A 24,323-nucleotide genomic window follows, 5' to 3' on the forward strand; every position below is an offset into this window, starting at 1 on the left:
CTGAAGCATGCTACCTCTGGATTTTCTGGCATGTGCCTCAAGCACTGGCCACGGTTCCTTTAAAATTATGTCCGCTTCCAAAATGCCCCAAATGACCACCCAAAATAGTCCACCTTGGCTGAAAATCTTGGCCTCGTTTTCTGTATTTCCATCTCATTAATTACCAAGGCTGACTAAATGGATACCAAGCTGTACTTGGCACTATTAAGTTCACAGATGCAGGTAGGTTTTAGACCACCCTCCAATATAAGTAAGAGCTGTGGTATAATGACTAAGGCATCCAAGCGCTGCCCCCGTTTCAGAGAAAGAACCTCAAACCGCTTTCTGGGTACCAGAGGCTGGCTGCTGCTTTACCACTTGCGCACAAGCAACAGCAAGGCACATCGCTGAAATCTGCACTCTGAACTCTGAAGCAAACACCGTGGTCTTTTTAGAGCCTGAACTCCTAATCACCATCAATGACTGCATGGAGTAGCACATTGTCGAAAGCCTGAAGAACAAACAGCAAAGGCTGGGCACAGGTTAGCAACAAAAACAAGATATAGCAAAGGCTGGGCACAGGTTAGCAACAAAAACAAGATATACAGCTGCAACCTGCCAGGCAGAGATCTACCCAAACCACCACCCTGTTTCCTTGGGTTTGCAAAGTGCCAGGCAGCTCACACCAAGTCCTCAAAACTGCCCCGCTCTGCAGTACTGCATCACGAGATGGAAAAACAGCCCCGCTGTTTTCCGAGGCTGCAGTTATAATTAAACATATAGAGGCTGCAGTGTGTTTTATGAAAGGCAGACTGCGGCTGGAGCCGGGGTTACTCGAAGGCCGAGCTGCTGCCAGCAAGGTAGTGCAAAGGAATGCAAATAACACGGTGCTTGCCGGCGGGAGCCCCGTTCACACAAAGGCCTCCCGACACCTCTCCAGCAGCACAGTGCTTCCTTCGAGGAAGCGCCTGAGCTTCCCATGCCCCTTCTCAGCCTCTTTTTCCTGCTAAAGAAGTTCTCCCGGCATCGCGCAACCAGACAGGAACATCACGCAAAAAAAAAAAAAAAAAAAAAGGAAGGGACAGAACTTCGCGAAGGCTGAGACGATGACCGAACTAGTGTACGGACTGCACTTATCCTAGCAAGCTATAGAAACAACCCCAGCATCAGTTTCCAGATTAAGCCCAGCTCCGCTAGTTCTGGGCGCGCAGAGAGGGAAGGACACTCCTGATCTCCCTAGCTACACAAAGGCTGTGACTGTTTGACGTGGCCGAGCTTGAAGGAACCCAACGCTGACAGGGGGTCAGGTATCTTCCACTTTCTGCCTCAATATCTTTCCCTGCTTGCCAAGTGGGTTCTGTCGTTTACCTTCGCTACTTCTCTATGCCTTGATTTATGGCATGGAGTACGCCTCTTTAAGACCCGTCAATTCAGTGAACAGGCAAAACCCACGACAGAGTTTGCTAAATACAGCCAAACAGAGCAAACACTGGCATTATACGTTTTACAGCTGCGACTGGGCCTCCCCAATAGATTCTGCGTTACCTTTTAAATTTAAATATCCCAGAAAAATTCAGGAAGAGTAATCAGCACACCTGGGCCACACATCTGAAGACTTGAGCAAAGACTGTATCGGTTCTTCAATATCCACCCTGAACTGTCATATCCAGTATTATTGTACCTTAGAAAAGAGCTGTTGGGCAGAGGAAGGTATATTCAGCGGGTGGGAGAAGACAGTCAAACAAGCCTGGACTTGAATCCTAACTGAAATGACCCAGGAGAGGACCAAACCATCACGCAACCAGCAGGTGCACAGCTATACACCAGCCTGCACGCATGCTGATGCTGAGCAGCGCCTACACAAACTGAAGGACGAAAGAAGAGAGGGCTTAAAAAGTGACCTTTGTAGAGTCGTTATCATGAGCACACGGAGACAAGAGAAGCCCATGCCCCTGGACTGGACTACTGCGCACCGTCCAAGCGCCTGCTCTCTTTCGGTAAGGACCAGCAGCTTCAGGATGGCTCCGGTAACTGAAAACATTCACTCAGAGAAGTTGCTCCCATTAAAGGCTGTAAGGTGCCAAGTGAGGGCCATCTTTCTAATTAGCATGGCCCTCAGCAAAATTAGTTTCACCGCCAGGTCAGAGAGCTGATGATGGTTTCTAAACCCATCAGAGGTGGAAAAAAGCCAGTCACTGTCAAAATGGTATGGAAACACCTTCCTTCACTGCCACGTACCTTACGCTCATAGCATGTGTCGGTGCAAAACTTATCATCGCTTAAAAGAAAACACAACCTTTCCTTCGCAACGGGCAAACCTCATCATATATTGACTCAGCTGTTCTTATAACATCTTCTTGATTTCTCCTGCGTGCACAGCCAACTTATCGCTACCTTACGTAAAGTCAGTTTATCACCATCTGAACTCGGATTGCAGTTTTTCTCACAGAGCCTGGAGTAGGCGGGCATCAACACCTTCTCACACAACCCCAGCAACTTTAAAGCTCACGCTGATTCCTGACAACAGACGACAGATGTCGGCAACGACCCGAACCATATCCCATGCAATGATGGGGAACACAGACACCTGCCGGAACTTGCCAATAGTAAGCACACTCATAGATTTACTAGCACCAAGCTAACAAATGACTGAAAAGTGGTATTACCTTAAAGACAAAAATTTCTGAACAAACCACTTCGTGAGGGATTCATATTTCACAGACCTCACAGCATTTGTACTCCTGACTTAATTAACACACACACAGAAAAACCGCTCCCAACTCTTCCCTGGGGATTTACCGTATCACCAAAAAGTCTGCAGGGAAGTCATAGCACTAGATCTTTTCATTTATGACAAGCCAGTTAACAGCACATTTCAGTATCCTGCAAAGCGTCGTGGAGAATTAAAGCTGGAGGGAAGCTCATCTGCAATCTTTCATCCAGATACTTCAAAGTTGAGAAGATCCAAACCACCCGTCTTGTTTTTACTAGCTGCGCGGGGCAGCGTTTAGGTCCCGATCTGTGCCTGCCATTCCCAAGCTGTGCCAGCTGCTGTACACAAAGAGAGCAAAAAGGCAGTGCCGGAGTCCTCATTGTTTTGCTTTTTTTGCACGAGCAAAGCCTGACTCAGTTTTACCAAAGCAAAATACAGCCTGCTCTATCTCTGCGTATAAATTAAAGGTACCACAGAATATTAATGAAGTACATTCTGTGCTGAGAATTTATCTGATTAATTTTTTAATCATATTTATTTCAGAAGCCATTAAAAACTCTAACTGATACGAAACAGGTCTTCCGGTTATTTCTGAAAATGGAGGTCTGCCTACAGTCAGTGATCAAAAAACTGAAGGTGGGGATGAGAGAAGAAAAAGAAAACAAAGTAAATGGGTAAATACAGCTCATTTCTCCTACCTTCTGCCTGCTGTTAATAAAGGTAAAGATTTTCACAGTTATCTTTGCCCTTTCAACCTCTCTCCTCGTTGATCCAACCATCAAGTAATAATCTTAGGCTTATGGCATCACAAGGCTTTCTACCAGCAAAGTGCAAGGACACAACAGGGTCGAGAATAGAAAGCAAGGAGGAGGAAAGCGTGGGGAGCAATCAGCTGAAATGGAAAAAGTAGTTACGGAAAGTTGTTATAAGATCCCTGGTTTAGGCTCTCTATATAGTAAATCCCATAACGATAACAGGATCCATGAAAAAGTTCCCACTGTAGCAGCATCTTTTCGTGAATTCACTCCTACAACAGTGGTATCTAAGCAATACTCCCGAGACCTTTACTTTGCAAAGCATTTGAAACGTGGGACGAAACACCCGACACGAGTGCTGGTCCCCGTCTCCTAACACACGCAGCCAGAGCGCTCCTCCGGTCTTCCAGCAACAGAGTTGTCAGACTTGAAATCAAGCATCCTCCGCCCCACCATGAAGTCAGGGCGGCAGCAAGCCCACGGGAAGTTACGCTTAAAGAGCCAAGAATACCTTATCTCAAAGGATAAGGTGGAGCTTTACTTTTCCCCTCTTGCAAAATTGGTTATTAAGTAATCTGTTTATGTCACACATACCAGCACTCCTAACAGTGGCATTACAGCAATATGTCATTACCTTCAAGGAAAGGAACGTGCAGTGCTCTAAATCAATGGGAATGGTTTTCTCGCACAGGAGGTTCAGCTTAGGGCAGTGCCTCTTCCTGATTTCCCCCCAAGAAAGCCTACATTTTTGCACTTGCTTTCCTTCCACACTCTGAACCGGACCCAGGATCTCTTGTCTCGCCCAAGTCACATTTCTGGGCACTTATGCGCAACATGAGCGACAGCCAGCAAAGCAGCTCCTCATAACTAACACGTACGGAATTAATCAATTGAGCCCTCTCACTGATAAAAGACAGTAGGGGGTGAGCTGGAATGGAACAATTTTTGAATGTCAACAGCTGATATCACTCATAAAATAGCAACGCGTTCCAGTGTAGGACCACCGGACCGAGGTGCCATCTTAGAGAAGCATTAACAATCTCTGGAACCGGGCCAAAGGGACATACTTTTGTCAGGTATGTATGGTTTCTATTAACATTACATTTACTCAGCAAGGGCATGACCGACAATTGCCCCAAGCTGAAAATGTCTCAGCATCTGACTGACCAGAAATGCCTGTTTTTCCCCCTCCTTAAAAAGTAAAGTCCTTCCCTCTCCCCCACACCACTACATAATCAAATTAGTGAGTGAGATGGTAATTCAGAGCTGCTATCTCCATCTCATAGACATAATACGAGGTCATCAGCTACTGATAAAATGACACCAGGCTGTTTCTCTCTTCTTGCAAAGAACATGCAAAAGAGGGATGCTCAAAATGACAATTTTAAAATTCTGTCTTCATCTCTTTGAAATCAAACCCACTCACAAGCAATAAAAGCAGCCTGCTTTCTAAGCACCTCACAAAGTTTTGCAGGAGGGTTTTCCCGTCCTCTCCTGCAAACTCCTGCAGCTGGGGAATCCCCAAGTCCCACTGCCCTAACACTACGCTATCAGCTCTCTTGTGATAAAGGTTACAATTCCCCTTTCCCTAGCAGAGGGGAAAGAAAATGGTCTCTCCCCTCTGCCCAGGGCTTTTTTTTTTTTTTCCTACAAATTTAGTGAAATTAAGAGTAGCTTTAAAGAGCCTTCCCGAGAAATTTGATCAATATTGACTGCTAGGTGCAAAAAATTATTGCGAGAGGAATGGAGAGAAGAGGCAAGAGAGGCAAACAACTTCATATGTATGTTGTTTCCTCGCTAAAGTAGGCTAAAAATAAAAATTATCAGAAAAATACACCTGGAGGTGACAATTCTGCTCGCTGTTAACCTTCTTCTACAGGGGATGCAAGTACTGTAAGCCTTTTAGAAAAGCAAGTTATAACCATACCATGAAAGCGGCTGGAGTAACGGAGAGCACTTCAGAGCTAACACCTTCAGGTCTCCAGACGAACGCTCTCCTCCTTGAAACCACTCCACTTGCAGTGCAGAAATCTAGCAGCAAGACTTAAAAGCATCTGCACCAAGGGTCAGCCAAAGGTCTTCAACCTGACATTTTAGCCCTTCCATTGGATCTTAAACTGAAAGAGCGTAGATTTAGATTGGATATAAGGAAGAAATTCTTTACTGTGAGGGTGGGGAGGCACGGAGGTTGCCCAGAGATGTTGTGGATGCCCCATGCCTGGCAGTGTTCAAGGTCAGCTTGGATGGGGCTTTGAGCAACCTGGTCTAGTGGAAGACATCCCTGCCCATGGCAGGGGAGATGGACTAGATGGCCTTTAAAAGGTCCCTTCCAACCCAAACCGTTCTGTGAGTCTACAGTTCATTCTATACACGCAGACTGTGACTGCACACAGGGTGCATGCATGCGTAACAGATACACACACACATTAAATGTACTTATATACAGGGCGCCCATATGTGTAGAGAGTTAGATGTAGCTGAGGACATGCACAGAATCATAGAATCGTTTAGCTTGGAAATCTTCCCCTCTAAGGCAAATAAGATCTCTTCCAAGTGCCAAAGCCTTTAATGATTACTTGCACTGTGGCAACAACCCCGAATTTGCCAGGTACGCTATGAATTCAAGGCTGTCCCACTCCAGAAGAGTGGAGCGAGTGGCTGAGCAGCAACTCACCGACCGCATCATACACGCACCATACGCGCACGGTGACGCTGACAGATGCTCCCGCGTCAGCGCTGGCCCCACCACAGACGGCAGCTCCTTTTGTGATTTAGCTAGGTCATTCGCAGAAGCCTGGCAAGAATCAAGGCGCTGCCTTTAGCATGAACAAGGGAATTAGCTGGTTACACAGCTCCAAGTCTCTCCGGAGGCTCAGACAAGCAGCTACAGTTCTCAGAGGCCTGTCGTCCGCTATCAGAAATACTCGTTTCACCTCCTCTTCTCCTTACCCCGGCAAGATGAACTGCAGCCGGTCTGTTAGCCCAATGAAATCAAATGAGGCTATCTACATTGAAACAGGGAGATAAACACACCGCATGTACAAATATTACTTAATAGCATTCACCACAACCTTTTTCACAGCACCTGCAGACAGTGAAAAGGACACTCCCGCACTGCTCTTCACAAACAACAATTTGTTTTATATTCCTGGAGTGTCACGCATGGGCAAGACACACCACAACAGCATGTGGCAACATTTAAGATACTAAAATGTAAGGGATGTTCTCCCTCTCTCTCCTCTGAAATGTTTCTACTGTGCCAAAGTGTCAATTATTCTGCAAGTAAAAAGCTAATACAAAACACCTGTCATACTGACCCCGCAGACGGCAAATGGCCTATTTAAACCCAACGTGATGATTTATAGCTACTGAGCACAGATTACTTCATACAAGAGAGGAAAAAACCACAGGCTTTCTCATGGAAATGTCTGGTTTGATTTGCTGGAAGTGTTCTAATTTATCTTTTTGGAGATTATTTTCTTTCATACTGCTTGATCCTTTACCGTCTGTTACCGGTGACAATGACATGGCTGTAACGCCGCACCTTTCAAAACATTTTAAACCGAAAAGCCACAGCCATTTGTTTGCAAATAGAGAAATTAGAATAAAATTACATACCTAAGTCAAGAGGGGAAGGATAGCACCGTGAGGTGAAATGCTGGCCTCCTTTCCCTTCTAGGTAGAGTCCGTACCCTATCGCCCTTGCCTCCTTCTCCCCCACTAGTTTATCAAGCACACAGTCAACTGATCCTCATAAAACAAGAAAAAGAGAATTTGCTGCAAATAATTCATTCCTATCAGACTAATAATTGTCCACAAACAACCTTGAACTAAACTCCTTTAAATTCCTTTTGCCTTTGGGATTTCACAACATTTTTAGTTAGAGAGAAAACTAAAGCACTTTCAAAGGAGTCTACTCTTTTCCTAAAAAGTGAGGAAACTGTTTGCTCTGTTAAAAAGTTCCTCTTCAAGGGAAAAACCTTCTCTTTACGCCTCCTAAGGCATAACATCCACTTGCCGCCTTATGTCCACCCCCTCAGTACAAATTCTGCTGGTTTTTCCAGTTTGCTTCTCCATCTGCGACACCTGCCACCGTATTCCAGCCCTTCCAGGTGCAGTAGTGATATGCAAACGTTGCCAAAACTATATTCACAGAGGAAAGAAAAACAAATAGCTCCGATATTTCACAGCCACTATACAAGACACAGCAAAGACGATCTTGTGGGAAGTGGAAATGCGTGCAAGCAGCATATAACGAAACATTCCCTCCTGAACTGAAAAAAAGGGTTTCTTTAAAAAGTCAGTTCCACCCCGATCAAGCTTACCGGTGTTTCAGTCAATTTTAGGATTAATTACTCAACAAAACAAAGGCACCTTTTTTCTCTGCTATCCGACTGTGCCTATTTTACATACGAATGCAAATTGCGAAGGCACCCTTTCTCCCCAGCAGCCCAAGATTTCTTACCTTCCACTTCTTCTTCATCACATACATGTTTAAGGAAGGAAGCCCCTCTATCCAGTACTGCCTCGTCCTCCATCCTATAGTAATAGAAAAGAAAAAAGGAATGCTCAGACTTCTCCTGGAGTGAGCTATTTGAACCAGCCCAGGTCCTGGGCAGGTTAACTTGCAAGCTGTTGTTCATGTTCCTGTGGGCACTTCTGCTCTCCTTCCAGTGCCTGCTGTTCCTTCATAGAGCTCCTTTCAAATGGCGATCGCTTTAAGCTGGCCTCACGTAGCTCGAATTGTAACCTTGAGAGGACATCAGTGGTGACAGGTGTGAGAAAGGTAATCCCAGCTAGAAGTCTGTGGGGGTTTTTCCTGTTTCTTGTTTCTTTTTTTTTTTTTCCTCCTCCTTTTTTTCCTTTTTTTCTAAAAAGGACGTCTAGACACACAGGCAAGTTTGGGACTGTCTACACAATAGCCAAGAGTTTGTGGAATTCCAGTTTCCCTTTAAAGTTCTTCTAAAAGACCTCGGCTGCAGAACCACGTACACTGGCAAGCACGCACACTACACGCAGACATCAACACGCGTTCGAATGCACAGTGGGAGACCAGCCTTCAGGCAGCCTCTTAATACCAGCAAAGCACACTTGTCTGTTGGGAGGCAAGCTTTGTGTCACATGTTGGCCTTACAGAAATCTGACATACGAGGATTATCCCGAGACCGAGCTACAGTAAGTCAGACCATCACGGCAGTCATTTATGTGTGTCACCCATTCATTCATCCATTTGGGGACGGGTTTTAGCAGTTGCCTTCTCTCCCCTCCCGTTTTCTCTCCACCTCTTATCTGCTTCTCTGTTTAGAAGAGACTCCTAATTCTACGCCCCTGCCACAAAATTCCCCCCGTGGCGCTGCCCAGAACTCAGGCTGCTGTATTTCACCTACAAAATAAGACCCTGCACGCTTTCCAAGGGTTTACCTGCAAATTGGCCTTTGACAGGTAAATACAAAAACAGTAAGATAACAAAGAAAAAAAATCTAGCTATATTAAAGAATCTCCTTTCATATTGCTTGGAGGCTAAGCACACATTTGCTGCCCTGTGGAAGTTTTCTATCTTAACACAACTGGAGACTGAGCCGGTAACCTGTTTTCCTACCAATGGCAAGAAAGAGGCATATGTGAGTAATGATCGAAAACCAACACCTTTTCCTTATATTCCCTAGACGGAATAGGGACAAACTCGGTACAGAAAGAGACAAAGCCTTCACCACTTCTTCACATCCATATCGCTTCCACTTGTGATCCCACAAGATCCTCCAAGTGCAGTAGCAGCAAACAGAGTTTTTTAAGGGCACATTCAAACTCGGGAGAGTATAAAAACTAAACGGATGAATACCAAGAAATCAGAACGAGTGAGGGTATCTACCTTGCATGTCGACGCCTACCTGAACAAAACAAACAAACAAACAAATTCAGCCACAAAAGAAAGTACCAGAGCCCTCATTTTCTGGCTGCTGTGCTACTACTTTCATTCTCCCATCTTTGCCAAGTTTTCCTCCACCTCAAGCGCCTTTACTAGCACGCCGTTGGCCCCATCCTTGGCTCTTAGTCCGCAGCTCAGCTCCCATGACCGAGTCTCAAATACATCACGGATAAAAAAGAACAAAGCAAAACAGGACAGATTCAAACCCACTAACTAAGCATATGGAAATACACATTTTGCATTTGGATTATGGGATGGCAGCAAATAATACTGCACCGTCCCCAGAAACGAACATGAGCATCAGCTCCTAAGTTTAGGTCCAATTCGGACGTTTGAAACGAGGCCCACCTCCCCTTCACACAGGCTCTTTCTGCCCGCAAGGTCTACCAGAGATCCAGAAGCTGAAGGATTTGAAAAACAAATTTCTCTGACTTGAGAAAGGTACCATTCCACAAGTAGCTGCTGCCCTGCGCGAAGGGGTAGGACGTGCTTCTTGCCAATAAACCACACAAAGCCAGCACTCAGGCACGCACACAGAAGCCTTCTCTGAAAGCTCTGGTTCTTCATTAAATTATTCAAGACTATTTACGCATCTTTTCTAAGGCAACAAAAGGGAATGTATTTCATGGATGCTTTTGCCCGTTTGCAATGGTTATGAAGGCACACGCCGATGCTTTTATTTTATTTTTTTTTCCCCCCAAAGCAGCACAGTAGCTACTTGCTATAAACACAACTGAAAACATCTGGAACAGATGGGACCGGATTTCCAGCCCGAACACAAACCGCACGCACTTTATTACTCTGTAAAGTCTATTCTTACAGTTTCACGCACAACGTGCCCCGGCGTTCACCTCCATTCCCCGAGCACCGACACATTCGGGCCCCTCGGCACGTGCGTATGTGCGCAACCACAGCTGCGCAGCGCGCAGCCCCTGCTCCAACCCCAGTTTCGAAGGCCAGTTTCCCCATACCGTCTTCGGCAAAGGCAGCTGAGAAGCAACAGTACAGGCAGGGTGGGGGGGAAGAGGGAGAAAATTGGGGAAAGGAAGGGAATAATTTCCACTGCCTGCAAGGAATACAGCTCTGAAAATTCACCGGGTGCCGTCCACTGAGTAAAATCTCTGCTCAAATTCCCCACCACAGCAGTGCATCCTCTCAGCATCATCCTGCCCACTGCTGTGCCCCGCTTGCTGCTGAGCATCCAAGGCAGCACCTTGCCGCGGGCGGCAGGAACGGACCCCCCCGCTTCCCCCCCCGCCCTCCCAGTAACGGCACCTTTCCTCCCTTGGATCACTTTATCACATTTAAACAGCTGCGCTTTCTAGCTGCAGAGGGTTGGAGAACTGCTTACGACACATGGCGAGGCTGATGCTTTCCCCAGAACGCGTGCAGAGCGGATCCGAAGGAGCTGGGGGGTTTAAAGGGCCAGGAATAGAGCTCGGGTCGCCTTGGCACGGCGCCCCGACTCTAATCCGCGGGAGTTTAGTGATTAGACTCCCAAGCGCCACCTCCCTTGACTTGGTCTTTTCTGCCCTTCTCGGATTACTGCAGGATTTCTTCAGGCCAAAATCTAGCAAAAAACCCACATCCTTTATGAATTGGCACGGGGGAAATATTTCAGCCCCCCTGGGATTTTTCAAATAACATGAAATGGGAGTTGCAGAAATGAAAAAAGAACAAAAACAAAACCAAAAAACAACCAACAAACACCGCACACGTGAAACAGCAAGAAAATCTCCCCTTGGGTCTTCAGGGGAAAACTGGCAGGGTCCTACCAGTGAAGCACTGCAGCAAGAAAAGGTATTTTCACCATCCCATGGAGGAGACACACACACTGGAGAGAAGAAAGGGTGAACGTTTTTCTTAGGGCCTCTGAACAGAAATGTGCCTTAGTTTAAGCCTGGTTTACTAGCTCCTCGTAGTAAGGTAAAAAGCATGGGACATTCAGACACTTTTTATCTAGATCCACATCCTCATTACTGCTACAGCAAGGTTTTGGGAACAAACCTAAAAAATTAATTTAAAAAATTGGGTTTCTATTTTCAGGGTCTAGATCTGAGCAAGTCATGTACTCTGACAAAATATACTCAAGTGAAAAAATATGAGCTGCTTGAGTAATTGGCCTCTCTGGGTAGATAATTAGATCGGTACCAAACATTTTTAGAAATGACATTATGTGTCAACAGGATATTAACAAGAGTCACACATAGCCTACCCAACACAGCATACAACTCAAACCTAAATTTGCAGACCACTCGCAGATACAGCTCACAGAAATATTCTGCCAGACTACTCAGAAAGAACAAGACCAATTTAATACTAACAGGGATCCCAGGCTTCATAATGGAAAGGAAAGTCAGTATAAAATGGGTGAAAGTGAAGGAAATCAAATAGCACAAAGCAGAAAAGAAGATGAAAAGTCTATTCTCCAGCAAGCAGAGCACACCCTGAGAAATGAGCAAGTACGTTTGCCTCTCTGCTCCGGGTAACTTTCGAGGTTTCTGAGCTTTCAGCATTAGCACGACAAACCTGATTGGGGTTCTAAAGGAAAACTGCTGTGGCTCAAAACCCAATTGTTGGTGATAGGCTAAAAAAAAAAAAAAAAAAAAAAAAAAATTACTTAAAACTCCTTGTCTCCTTCCCTTTGCCTACCCTTATCTGACAGTCTCTGTTTTGCCCATCACAGTGTAAATTTGTCCTGCAGGTCTCCTCCTTACAGCACCGAACACTTGCAACACATCTTCCGAGCAGTCTAAAGCAGCAAGTAACCTCAACTTTGCTGTGCCCGGTCCTAAGCGAGGCAGAGACCCGCGGCCAGCCCTCCTCTCCCTCCTCCCAGCTGGAGCCCTAGGAGATGGAGTGCTGCCACCGCCCGGCCCCGCCAGTCATCAACGTTGACAGTCATCAACGCCAAGCGCTTTTTATAACTTTGTAATTGATGACGGGAGAAGAGGGAAACGAGCGTTCGGCATTAATAAAGCAGAAGGGCTGATGCGGCAGCGCGAGCTGTTGCGTGGGGATGCAACTCGCTGGAGCGAAGAAACGCGTTAACGTCGCTGGAGAGCAAGAAAGGAGAGTTATTACTTGCTGATAAGCTTTTACGATTCTGCCCATTTCAAACGTCTTTTGCAATCAGGAAGAAACTCCAGCAAACTCTGGAATGAACAAAGAAAAAGAAAAAAAAAAACAAACAAAAAACAAACCACGGAGCCAGCTCTGTAACTGAAACAGCATAATGCAGAGCCCGTGCGAAAGTCACATTTATAGAGCAATCTTTTTGCAATAAGCCAGGGCGCGGAGTGTGTCAACGGCTTCAGGGAGGAGAGAGGATTGCGAACATTGGGTCACAGAGCAGCAACGCCTGCCGGCCGAAACAGCAGCCCCAACAGCCCGGCTCCAAAAGGGGTCACGTCCAACCTGCTAACCGAAACGTGCCTGCCCAGCCACGCAGCGCAACAGCTCCTGCTTCACAGCTCTTCCAGGCAGGTGTGCGGAAGTTCGTGGGAAAGGGGAGCGAAATAAGATCTCCCCAAGCGTGCGGAATCAGTCACCCTTGTCTGCTTCTCAGAGATGGCCATCGTTTACCCGTCAAGACTTTTTCCCTCAGAAAACTGCTATACATGAAGTGGAGCGGGAGCGCAACGGATGGGGATGCTGGAGGAGAAAAGCAACGAACACAAGCGAAGAGCGCACCGGGCATCGCTGGCTGAGCTGTTTGGCAGGTCTCGCAATCCCACAGGGACTACACCTGAACCCACACACAAAGGACTCCTGCACCTCTGCAATTCCCCCGCCCCGCTGCCAGGAAAAATCTCGGAGCGACCCATGCGCACGTACCCATCGGCTGCGGTTTTGCTGCTGGTAATCACGACTGGAGCTGGCGACAAGAAACGCGACATGGCTCGCCACGAGGTGCAAGAGCCTGCTCGTGACAACCGAGCCGGCGTTCAGAGTCCTTCACCGGACTGAGATGCGTCCTCCACCGCCAACGCTACTTGTGACAAGCAACATCATTCGACCTTCGACGACAGACGGAGCGACGCAGCCATCAGCGAGGCTTGGAGGCTCACAGAGATGGGACACGCGGAGCCTGGACCTCAGTAGAGAGAAGAGCCACCAAAGGCTTCCCCATCAGTGACAACCGGTGCCTTCACCAAGCCACCCAAGCTAGATGCCAAGCGTGTGTGCATGCGTGCGTGTATCCAACAGGTAACGAGTCTATAAGCTAAACGGGCTTCTTCTGTCAACAGGCTGTGGAGAGACAGAGATAACGTTATTTCTTCTCTCTGCAACCTGTGAAGCATTCAGATGCTGCGACGATAGCGGCCAAGTAAAGAGGAAATTAGGAAGGAGACTTGGTCCCAACTGATGCTCTCACAGCCCATACGCAAATGCTTGAATAAACAGACCTCATATGACCGATTCCTTTTTAGGGGCTAGATGCGTTTTGTTTTTCTCGCATACTTGCATATGGGCTCCATCACACCGAAAAACGAGCCTCTGACTGTACTCAGCACGGTCTGGTTGATGCACTTTTAGAACACATTGCCAAAATTTATCTTGGATGCATTTTCCCCCGTCAGCTCTAAAACAGCATTTATTTACATGCTTTCTCAGCAAAAGGTTGTACTCACCAGGAGCAGATGAGGACAGCAGGCTCTGCTTTCTGCAGAAAGAACTTGCACTATAATATTTTTTAAATTTATAATATTTTTAAATGCAAACATAAACCCAGCTTCTTTTAAAATAACTCTCTATAATCAACAGGGAACTAATACCCAAGATACTGCTTTGCACAATGCAATCCAGTAGAGCAGATGCAGAAGGACTCATCTCAGCTCTTCACCCTCCTGCAGACTTGTTGTCTGAATGGAGAACGCCATTTCCCTCTCCAGAGCAACGCCAGCCATCTCCTGTACAGAACCGCGAGACAACTGCAAAAGCTACAAGGCTAAAATCTGCAAATGCAAGCAGGGTGCTAAAGCACCATTTTTTCTGACAATGTAGGACACATAGGAGAAGGCTGGAACATACACAACCTCGAAGGAGCGTTGCCTGTTCATTTGGTTTGGGCTGTACTTTCCCTTTTTGCAGTACCAACTCTGAATTTTCTAGTTCCAATGAACGGCCAGCACGCGTCGGACCACGATACATGCGACACGGTTGCTGATTAATTGCACATGCTGTAGTGAAACGAGGAGGAAGCAAAAAGTAAGAAAACTTTGCAAGTTAATCATCTTATTACCAACTTACAAGCAACAGCACGTTCTGGATTACCCGTCTTTCCAAAGGGCACGTGAAAACTCAAAGGTTCGCTGTCACTTGCTCGTGTCTCTCAAGCATGACAGTGACATAGGCCTTTCATTACCTGACACTGAAGCTCGTTTGTTAAAGGGGCTTTGCAGAAAGAACGTGCAAAACACAGGGTAAGCATGCCCCTCAACAGCCCACATAAATCCTTGAGGTTACGCTTCCCACCATCCCCTCCCTCGAGGTCCTTTCGTGGAAGCCCACCCAGGTCAGAGTTATGACAAGATGGCACATGCAGGAAAGAAGCCGCTGGCCCAGCCCGGCGCGCTTTCGCACAGACTGCAAGAGCCAGGCCAGGCAAGCACAGCTCCCGTGTCGCTGGCATAGCTTTGTAAAGCTGTACGCATCCTGCACCCATCAGTATGCTAACATACTCTTTGCATACAGCTACAAGACCGCTTTTCAGATTGCATGCTATTTCACCTTGGTTTTTTGGTTTTTTTTTAAACCACTCTCAAGCTCAGTATGTTCTTGAGAATAAGACATTTAAATAGACACATTCTCTCAGTGCTGCTTTGTCCCTCAGAAACCTCCTTTCTGAGAGGTTGCCTCCCCATCAGCATTTCGGACGGTGTTTTCTGTAGGCAGCCATTTGCCTTTACGCTGCTGCCCATTCATCCGACTCAAGTATCTTCCCTGTCCACCGACAGGGTGGTCTTGTCAGCAGGTTCCGAAGACCTAGGGGAAACCACAAACCAAAGCTACTGGGTGCCTCTGATCAATCGGGCAGCAGCAAGTAGAATACAAACCTCGATACAGGTTATTTGCTTGAAATGTCTCAGTCACATGGATCTCACTCTGGAAAAAGTAGCCCATTTGTTCACTAGCACTGTGCCATGCTATTTAGATTACTCTAAGTGGGCTTAGTATTAATGAGACATTTTTGAAAATGTGGTTGGGGGCAGGGACTTCTATTGGGTTTGGTTTTTCATAAATTCCCGATTAAGTCATGTCATTGTTAATGTGAAATGCCTCACTCTACAGAAGTGTTCTCAGGGATTGAAATTAAGTCCCATTATAAGATTTAAATACGAGTCTCAGTTCTTGACTAAATCTTGTTTTCAAAATCTCTTACTGACTGGAACGTCAAGAACCTAAAAGTTTATCTCAATTCACAGGTGAAGCCTGTGATAGCACCTTCCTGAAACCAACTTAAGAATTGTTTGAATTTATTTTGACAAAGTGAGTTCTACCATTTGGATTTCAATTTAAATCTCTGACAACTTCAGAAGAACTCTTCAACCTGCATACGTTCCAAAAATGAAATAACTACTAGGAAAAATAATCGGGAGTGAATGAAATTGAAGCTTTCTTCTGCACAAACAATCGAGCAACACTATCAAAACACAGGGAAATACAAGGGGGATATTGGCACTGGACCCTAGGGTAGGTGTAGCAATTGACGCCATCGTTTTATTATGTTTAGATTGCTTACCATAAAATGACACAACTCTATAAAAACTTGACAAAGTCAGCTGCCTGTTTGTTTTCATTTCCTTCGCTTAAGGGAAACCACGGACCTGTAACTGGAGACATACCAGCAAGGAGAGGTCTACATTTCATTCAAGCTTAATTTGAAAACTAGAGCTTCTCAGTTAAAGCCCTCTCTCCAACAGGACATGGTGAACCTCTGCAGCCGAGCACCTGGTTCCTGACATCTTCCACATACGTCTGCTATATTTGATGTAGCTAGAGCCAGGAAAGGGTATAGAGACACTCTGAAAGGAATTCAAGATTGCACTTACGCAGGAGCTTTATGAGATCAGCCAATCAACGGGAAGAAGTGATTTCGGCCTGCAAATATTATATCTGTTTGAGGCTAACATAAACCAGGCATTTTTGTAGTTTAATTTGCTGCAAAGCATGAAATACAAATCGCAAAAAAGTTTCCTCTAGAGGCAGAATGCTGTCAGGTTTTAAACCCACAAGCAGTGGTGGATTTTTCCTAAAAATTATTATTTCAAGACAGCCTGCGGGATCTGATTCTTTTTTTTGCCATTTATTACCATGACAATGTCGTGTCCTGCAGTATTTTTGTTACAGTTCTACGCCTTACAGGCAACTTCTTACTCGACCACGTTTTACACATCCAGTTGGCTATCCCGACAATGTTTTTGTTTTGCATACTAGTAGAAAAAAGAACAGAGTTCAATTTTGGCATGAAAAAGTTCCTAAAATCCCCCACCTGCTTCAAAACATTCGCTTGGGAAAAAAGGCTTAGCAAATCCTTATTAGTAGTTTAAAAAAATGGGAAAGTGGCAGGAGGAGAGAGTGCATTTCAGGAGTGGACTAAACAAGAAAGCTAACGTGAAAAGATGACTTCAAGCCATACAGCGTATGTTTGCCCCACTTAAAGAAAATTAGGCAGTGTACAACAGATTTATAATTTAGCGCATGACTTGAGGCTCAATAAACCTTAGATGAAACTGCTCCAGAGGGCTGATTTATGAGAGCATTTTCATGTGCTCTTCAACTAAATCCGTGTCTACTTAAAAACAATCCTGTTTTATTAAGTAGTTGCTCTTTGTTCAAGCCTCGTGTAAGAGCTCTTTTCGAGAAATCTGTGCCGAAGTGTATTGTGTCATAAGACTAGGTATCACGGACTAAGAACTGCCTGCAATATTGCAAGCATGCATTTCACATCGGCTCAGCGCGCAACTTTAAAATGGGGGGAAGACTTGAGAAGTACGTAATAGACAGAGGATCTGTATACACCTATATATAAAAATACCCAGATATATAAACCCAGACAAAGAAACAGCAATTGTGGGAAATCCTTCCAGCAACCGCTGAATATTGCCTACAGAGAGCCTCAAAAGGCAAGGTATGGGTAGCTTGGATCCGACACAGCGTTTCCTACCTATAGACAAGGATGTTAAAGTGGGCGTCTCAGTCCTGCCAGACTGCCTTTCCAAAGAAAAAGGTTATCTGAAATGGGAGTTCCTCGGTTTAAGTGCATTTCCCACTCAGCGAAAGAACAGGCAGTGTGTACAATGTGGGGTGGGGCAGCACACCCAGTGGCACCATTAACCCAGATCTGGTTTTCTCCTGGGAGAACAATCCAGCACTCTCAATCCCCGTTTCCCAGCAAGCCGCTCCTGCACTCGTCCTCCCATGGGACTGTTTTGGGGGAAAGTCTCTTCTCCGTAACAATAACCCCCAGCACACAAAATACCCCCAATTAACACATGTGTGAGACCAGCTTAGATCTTCATTTCACTTCTGTAATTAGAGTTTGGAGCTTTTCCCTTCCTTCAGGCTTCATGCTTCCGAATGCACAACTCCTAGAGCTGCACATTTTCCTCCCCATCACCTCCCCAAGCATCTCTGAGATGCTGAAGTCATTCTAAAAGCATCACAAAACTCTGGACCACCAACATTAATATCGAGCCTGAGCCAGGCCAGGCCCCAGCCAAGCACGCAGTACAGAACGTATGCTGGCTTTACGCTTTCTGCTGGGAGGAGGACAGACAATACCTGATCCAGCACAAAGCTCGACTGGCAAAGGCAGAAAGCCTGGTTGTATAAAACGTTTTGGACACATCTGAAGCAGCCAAGGGAGCTAATGCACTTTCAGCACTTCACAGAGTGCAGTCACAGCACATCTGATCCAATTCTCAGCGTTCTGAAGTGATAAGCGGTTTCACGATATGCTGGTTTCAAAAACATAATCCAGCATAAAGGATATTTTTAACATGGATGATTTCAGTAATCTGCTTCAACACTCAACCTCATACACAGTCCATGTGGCACAAATGAGCGGCACAGAATGGCGTGACACGAGCAGGATCTTCCTGAAGCATGCTTATCACCAAAATCCTCATGCAACTACAGTGTGTGCCGTCCAGCTATAGATTGAGACCTGGAGAAAGTACATAACCAAGAACAATGAGTATGTCAAGAGTTTTATTTGATTTCTAAATAGTAGAGACCTTGGGGGCGGGGAGAAGGAACTAAAAAACAAAAAATCAATCTCTGCAAACTGGTTACTAGATGAAAGTCCCTGTAAGATTATGTAATTTCTACAAATTAGACAAGTCACTCAAAAGTAAGAAGGGATGTGATACCATTTGAGATCACATCAAAAGGAGTGTGATCAGAGCACACAGCTGTGAAACTCATAGAATCCTAGAATGGTTTGGGTAGGAAGGGACCTGAAAGATGATCTAGTTCCAACCCCCCTGCCACGGGCAGGGACACCTTCCACTCGACCAGGTTGCTCAAAGCCCCATCCGACCTGGCCTTGAACACTGCCAGGGATGGGGCAGCCACAACCTCTCTGGTCAAACTAAAACAGAAGAGGCAAAGTCACCCAATCCAAATGTCAGCATACACACATAATCCAGGCAGAGGAAAGACAACTTCTCAAAAAATATTAGGCAAGGAAGAAAATGAGTGGGCTTTCAGAGACTAGAGGGCTCCAAGCTAACCTCATCCTCGCTGGAGTGACAACCGCTTGTCCAGAAGACTTCATAGCGACTGTTCCCCAGGGCAGATTGGATGAAATCTCTTCTGAAGAAGGTCACTGGCATTGGTCCCGGTGCATGCATAAAATGCTAATTTAATAATAGTCAATCAAAACTAATGCAGACCTGATAGCCAGAAATGCAAACAGCCAATTTTCAACTAAACGCCCTTTTTGCCTCCCCCAGCTGCACTGGGAGGGAAAAAAAAACACTACCCCCCCCACCCCCCCAAAACCCAAACCAAAACACAAACCAGTGCAAGTTTACTGAAGATGAAGAAACAACATTTCCAGAAAGAAAAGGGGAGAGAGGAGAAAAATGCAAAACCAGATTATTTTAAAGCCATGTGAGAACAAACTGAAATAACGAAGCATTTCATCACTTCCACCAAATTAAGCTCCAGCCAGAACAACAGAAGTAAGTCACAGCCCACAGCACCATGAACCCAGGGGGCCATTCTGTCTCTCAAGAGCACCAAGTGCTCAGCAAAACACCGATTATGCCAGCACAAGCCCCAGAACCCAAAGGATGCAGGTCCCTTACAAATGACACCCACGAGGATCATTCAGCAGAAATGTGACTGCAAGCGACGACTACCTTCTGCATCGTCACAGCAGACACGCGATCCTGTTCAAGGAGAGCAGTCTATTGTGCCTTCTGGGGGCTACGATCAGGCTGCTGGGAAAAAATCACGTATGTCTGATCCCTGGCTATCGCTAACCAGACTCACACCCACATGCAGGGAAACTTTTCTGCTACTCAAAATTTCGTATCGTGGTATCAGAGGGGCAGGTTCATATGTGGTTTTGCCGGTATTATCGGACAAAGACAACGGCTGTCGTGGAGCACCAACGGCCGCTGGAATAAAAGACGGTCTGGGGGAACCTCACTGCCACGTCCACTAGCCTCGCAAAACAGCTCACGCACACACTCGCTCCCTCGACAGCACCTGCAAAGAAAGCAAATGGAGATTTTGTACGCTTCTCAGTAAAATTCCCTGCAGTGGGCAAGAGGGAGCAGGTCACCGGTGTACGGAGCAAAGCACTACCTTCGGACGCCCCTTGCCCTTCCACGTGCTCAGCTGATAGAGAGATGAGAGTAACGCATTGCAGCGACCTACCTACCACCTTGACTTCGAAGCGTGGTGCCAGTGAAGAGCAGACCAAGCCCGTGACCTTTACACTCGTACCTGCAGACTATCAATTAGCCATTAATAAGAGTTTGGCCCAGACCAGGCAGGGGCACATGATTGCCTTTTTGCTGCATTAGTCAGCGAACAAAGCGATACAGGTTCTTTCACCACCAGGACACCAACTTAAACAGGAGGAACACGACACAGCATAAAAGCAGAGAGGTATAAGCAGACAACGCGTGATCCTGCATAAAGTCAATCCATTTAGAAATGTTAAACTCACTTTACCAGCAAAATGAGTTTGCTACGGGATTGGCATTTTGCTTCATGGGAGAGTCATGTTCTTAACTTGGTTCTAAGTGCCCTAAAGGTGGATTTACTGCATCCTCCAACCACCGCCAAGAGCGCATAACTGAACTGCTGAGCAGGCAACTCCCAAGTTTTAACAAGACTGTCCTCTAGATGACATCCATTTAAGGGAAGCCCAAACCAGACTTACTCGTATCAGCCTAAAACAAGGCTGAGAACAACACAATAATCCAAGAGCTGAAAAGCAGTTTCTTGCCAGAAAGTGTTCATAGCCACTTCTTATGAACTCCTTTTTAGTGACCCATTGCAATGGAAGAACAACTTGTGGGGAAAAAAATGGTAGGAACACAGTGATGCTGATAAGCAGCACCGTTGCAGGAGGCCCTGGGTCCTCCAAAGCAACCTAAAAACTAGTGTAACGACTAACGAGCTTGTCCAGAAGATGAAGCAGATTTCTGGAAGAAAAGAGAAAACAGGACTTTAGCATAGGTATTTCTTTCAGACAATGTCTGAAAAACCTCACCTGCTCTAGGAATGGACTTTGAAAAAAAAATCATTCTTCTGGACAGAGACAGCCTAAAAAATTAAGACCACTCGCATCTTCCGTTACCAAAGGAAGGCTCCTCACGTTACTCAGACTCTTGCAGCACTTTTACAGCCACTCAGGCAAGTCTGTCACTAGAATGAGTTCCTCTCCCTGTATCAATAGCTGGCTCCTTCTGACTCCAGTAACACAGCAGGGCACTAGTCCATAAACATGAACTTCCCAGACATCCCTAAAATGTGCTCTTCAGAAAGGAGAGATTTCCCAGGTTCCTGTGCAACTCAGCCCTTTATCAGGGAGGGTTTCAAGCCACGGCATTTTAACACGAGCAAGCTATATAAAAAAATGTTTTATAGCTCCCTCGTTCTCTTTCCTCTTCTTCCCGAACTCTCTAAAGTAAGAGTTCCTACTTCTGCTTTATGAAGCACCTTCAAGAGCCACAGTTAATGTTAACACACTCCACCTAATATACAGCCTACAACGAAACAACGTACAGGTTGATGTTAAGTAGAGCACGAGAATTAGTGTGTGGTGCCCATGAGAGTCAAGGTACGAAGGTAACAGGCCAGGAATTGCATGCGAAGATCTGATACATGAGCATACCGGACCAGGCTAATTTGCGCATGCTGATCGCCCACTGTCTGCTTTCATCCTCTTTTTCACATGCATTTGCCTAAAAAAACGGAGGCAGCCATTCTTTGGGAAGAAACCTCAGAAAAACAACTTTCTGTAACAGGCCCCAAACAGTTCTTTGCTTGGGTAATATATATACATAAAAGCATAACAGCACAAAGCAACTTTTACACTCCTTTTCTGACTGACAGGGCCAAGGGAATGTTTTACTGACCTACTGATTTTTAAGAAATAAATAAGTAAATAAAAGATGAAAATCAGTTCTGCGGTTCGGCCTATCAGGTGTGGCCACAAAGCAAGCCAGCGTGTCTGGTGATGGAGAGGGCAACTCAAGGCAACATGCGTGGTCAGCACCCATCGAGCATAACCTGCCCAACTTGGCCATCCCCTGGCCACTCCATAGCTGTTCCGATTCGCCCCCAACTCAACACAAATCCTTCCGACCAGTATTCCTGGGTACTATATTTACACCAGTTGGTATTTGCAGATTTCACCAGTCACCTTTAACTAGAAATCTCCGTTCCAGAAGAGGGTACAACGGTGGCCAACTCCAGCTAATTTTCAACAGAGTTTGGATACCAAGCTGCCTTTTGTCCTTTTGGTGATAAGGGCAATCTCAGTAAGCAAAAGAGATAAAAGGTGCTCCTCGGTGACTCTGACCGAGTCACACCCGTCTTAACCATCAGCTGCAGGCACTTTCTTAAATACAGGGTATAACCACCTATCACTGAACCCAGCTTGTGCCCCTTCATGTAATCACAAATTTCTTGGAGACACCTGTTAACAAAGACCAGCTTTATGCCCAGCATCTAATTGCAACATAGCTCTTTAAAGGTATAAGGAAAACAGTCTACAGTAATATTAAATCCCAGTTATCTGCACCCATTATCTTGCATTTTTTTATTGCTAAGTGGAATAACTGGTCCGGGAAGAGAGCCAGAAAAGTTGGGCCGATACCACAGTTCAAGACTCCTTTCATAGACATTACTGAGAATTTTAAAAGTAAGGGTCATATCCAGAAGCGTGCTGACCTCTTCATTAAAAACACGAGGTGCCTTGACTGAGTTACAAGTCAAGCCCCCCCCAAAATATTCCCACCCCCCCAGAAAATACTAAGCTGTTTGTAACGCAAGGTTATTGTACCATGAATACTTAACGCAAAGGTGTCTAATTCATCATTTAGAATTAAAAAGGCAGAAACAGGTTCAAGAAAGATGGCTTCATTTGTACAAAAGTAATTACAGAAACTTTCAGAGTTTGCAGAAATCTCTATGCACTCCCACATTTCTCCACCGCTGAAGGCTCAGAGGACATTCAGGTTACTTGCCGGGAGATATATTTTGAGCACGATGAGCTTAAGTTGGTTTTGCAATGCTTTTTAATAAATTAAGTTGTATACCTAATGTTCAGTGAACTGCATTGGCTCTGGGCTCTCCCAGCTTGATCTTTAATTCGAGTAATTATTTTAAAAGCTGGAGACATGAACTCCCTTTATTCAGTGTCTGGACAGGATTCTGACACCGTAAGATACAGTCGGGGTTTCCACGGCATTGTTTTGCAGCGTATTCCCTTTCAACAAAAATTATACATTACATTTTTGGCAAAGAGAAGAGATGGGTGATCCAAACAAAACTTGCAAAATACGGAGGTTCTTCTTCTGCAGCAATTCCTGCTGTTTCACCGTTTTATTCACAGGTCCAGAGTGGCCGTCCCAGGTCACACTATAGTATGATGATCACAGTTACGTGCCCACTCCTTTAATACAAATAGGAATAAGCCATGAAACTGAGCAGTCGGAGCATCACGGTTGTAGTTCAGTGCCCACAATAGTCAAGGAAGGGTGCCTGGGCTTGCCTACATTGTCAGCGAAGCACGGGCCCGAGCCTACGCTCAAGCCCAGACTTGCTCACATTCTTTCCATGCTAGTAGGCTCTCAGGCTTACCTTCTGAGCTAAGGTTCAAAGGTCTGCAAAATTCAAGGTCTACCTCAAAGCCCAGCAGACCCAACTTTTCCTTCTTGCCACTGGACACGAGCGAGGTCCCATGCAGAAGCTAGCATTCTCTAGCGCAGCAGCAGGAACCGCAAGCCGGTCTCGGCAGGCACAGAGCACGGGTGCTCCCCGTGCAAACCACGAGGCTTTGAGCCAGGGAAGCTCTGAGCCGTCGGGCTTCACACACCGAAGCCTGCTCGCAGACCTTCAAGAGCGATAGCGACGTTGCCAGGGACAAAGAGAGCTTGGCGCAAGACGGATCCCTCCTCTCCTTGCAGCCCACTCGGACCGTCGCTCTCACGCCTTCTCAGTCACGCATCCGAGGGACGCGAGTCATCTGCTGAACTGCGTCGGGTACTCAGCCTGCGTTTTGCATTCTAGGCTTAGCTAAATTTTCTTCAAATGGGTCTTTATGTTTTCATCCATGTAACACACCGTTTAAAAGAGCGCTCTATCTTTTTGAATGGTTCTATTTTCAGTTTAAATGTTGCACAAAACTTTATTTTAGTTCTTTTTTCAGTTACACAAGCTATTCGTATTAAGCAGAGCAAAGCATCAGGCAGAT

The 24,323-nt window shown here is 45.8% G+C and overlaps 1 protein-coding gene across 13 annotated transcripts in view; it reads right to left on the reverse strand.

Moving 5' to 3' along the window:
• SLC4A4 (solute carrier family 4 member 4) overlaps nt 1–24,323 on the reverse strand; it is a 234,423-nt gene that overhangs the window by 152,944 nt on the left and 57,156 nt on the right. For 4 of the 13 annotated variants that reach the window (XM_052812192.1, XM_052812153.1, XM_052812118.1 and 1 more), the window contains exon 1: nt 7,913–8,324. In XM_052812192.1, coding sequence (XP_052668152.1) covers nt 7,913–8,090 — 178 coding nt within the window. In that variant the 5' untranslated portion in view covers nt 8,091–8,324. Of the gene's footprint in view, nt 1–7,912; nt 8,326–24,323 lie in introns of those variants that run through there. The other 9 variants (XM_052812182.1, XM_052812142.1, XM_052812162.1 and 6 more) reach the window with 5 other exon arrangements.

Source organism: Harpia harpyja, chromosome 2 (assembly GCF_026419915.1).
Source record: "Harpia harpyja isolate bHarHar1 chromosome 2, bHarHar1 primary haplotype, whole genome shotgun sequence".
Classification (NCBI taxonomy): Eukaryota; Metazoa; Chordata; class Aves; order Accipitriformes; family Accipitridae; genus Harpia; species Harpia harpyja.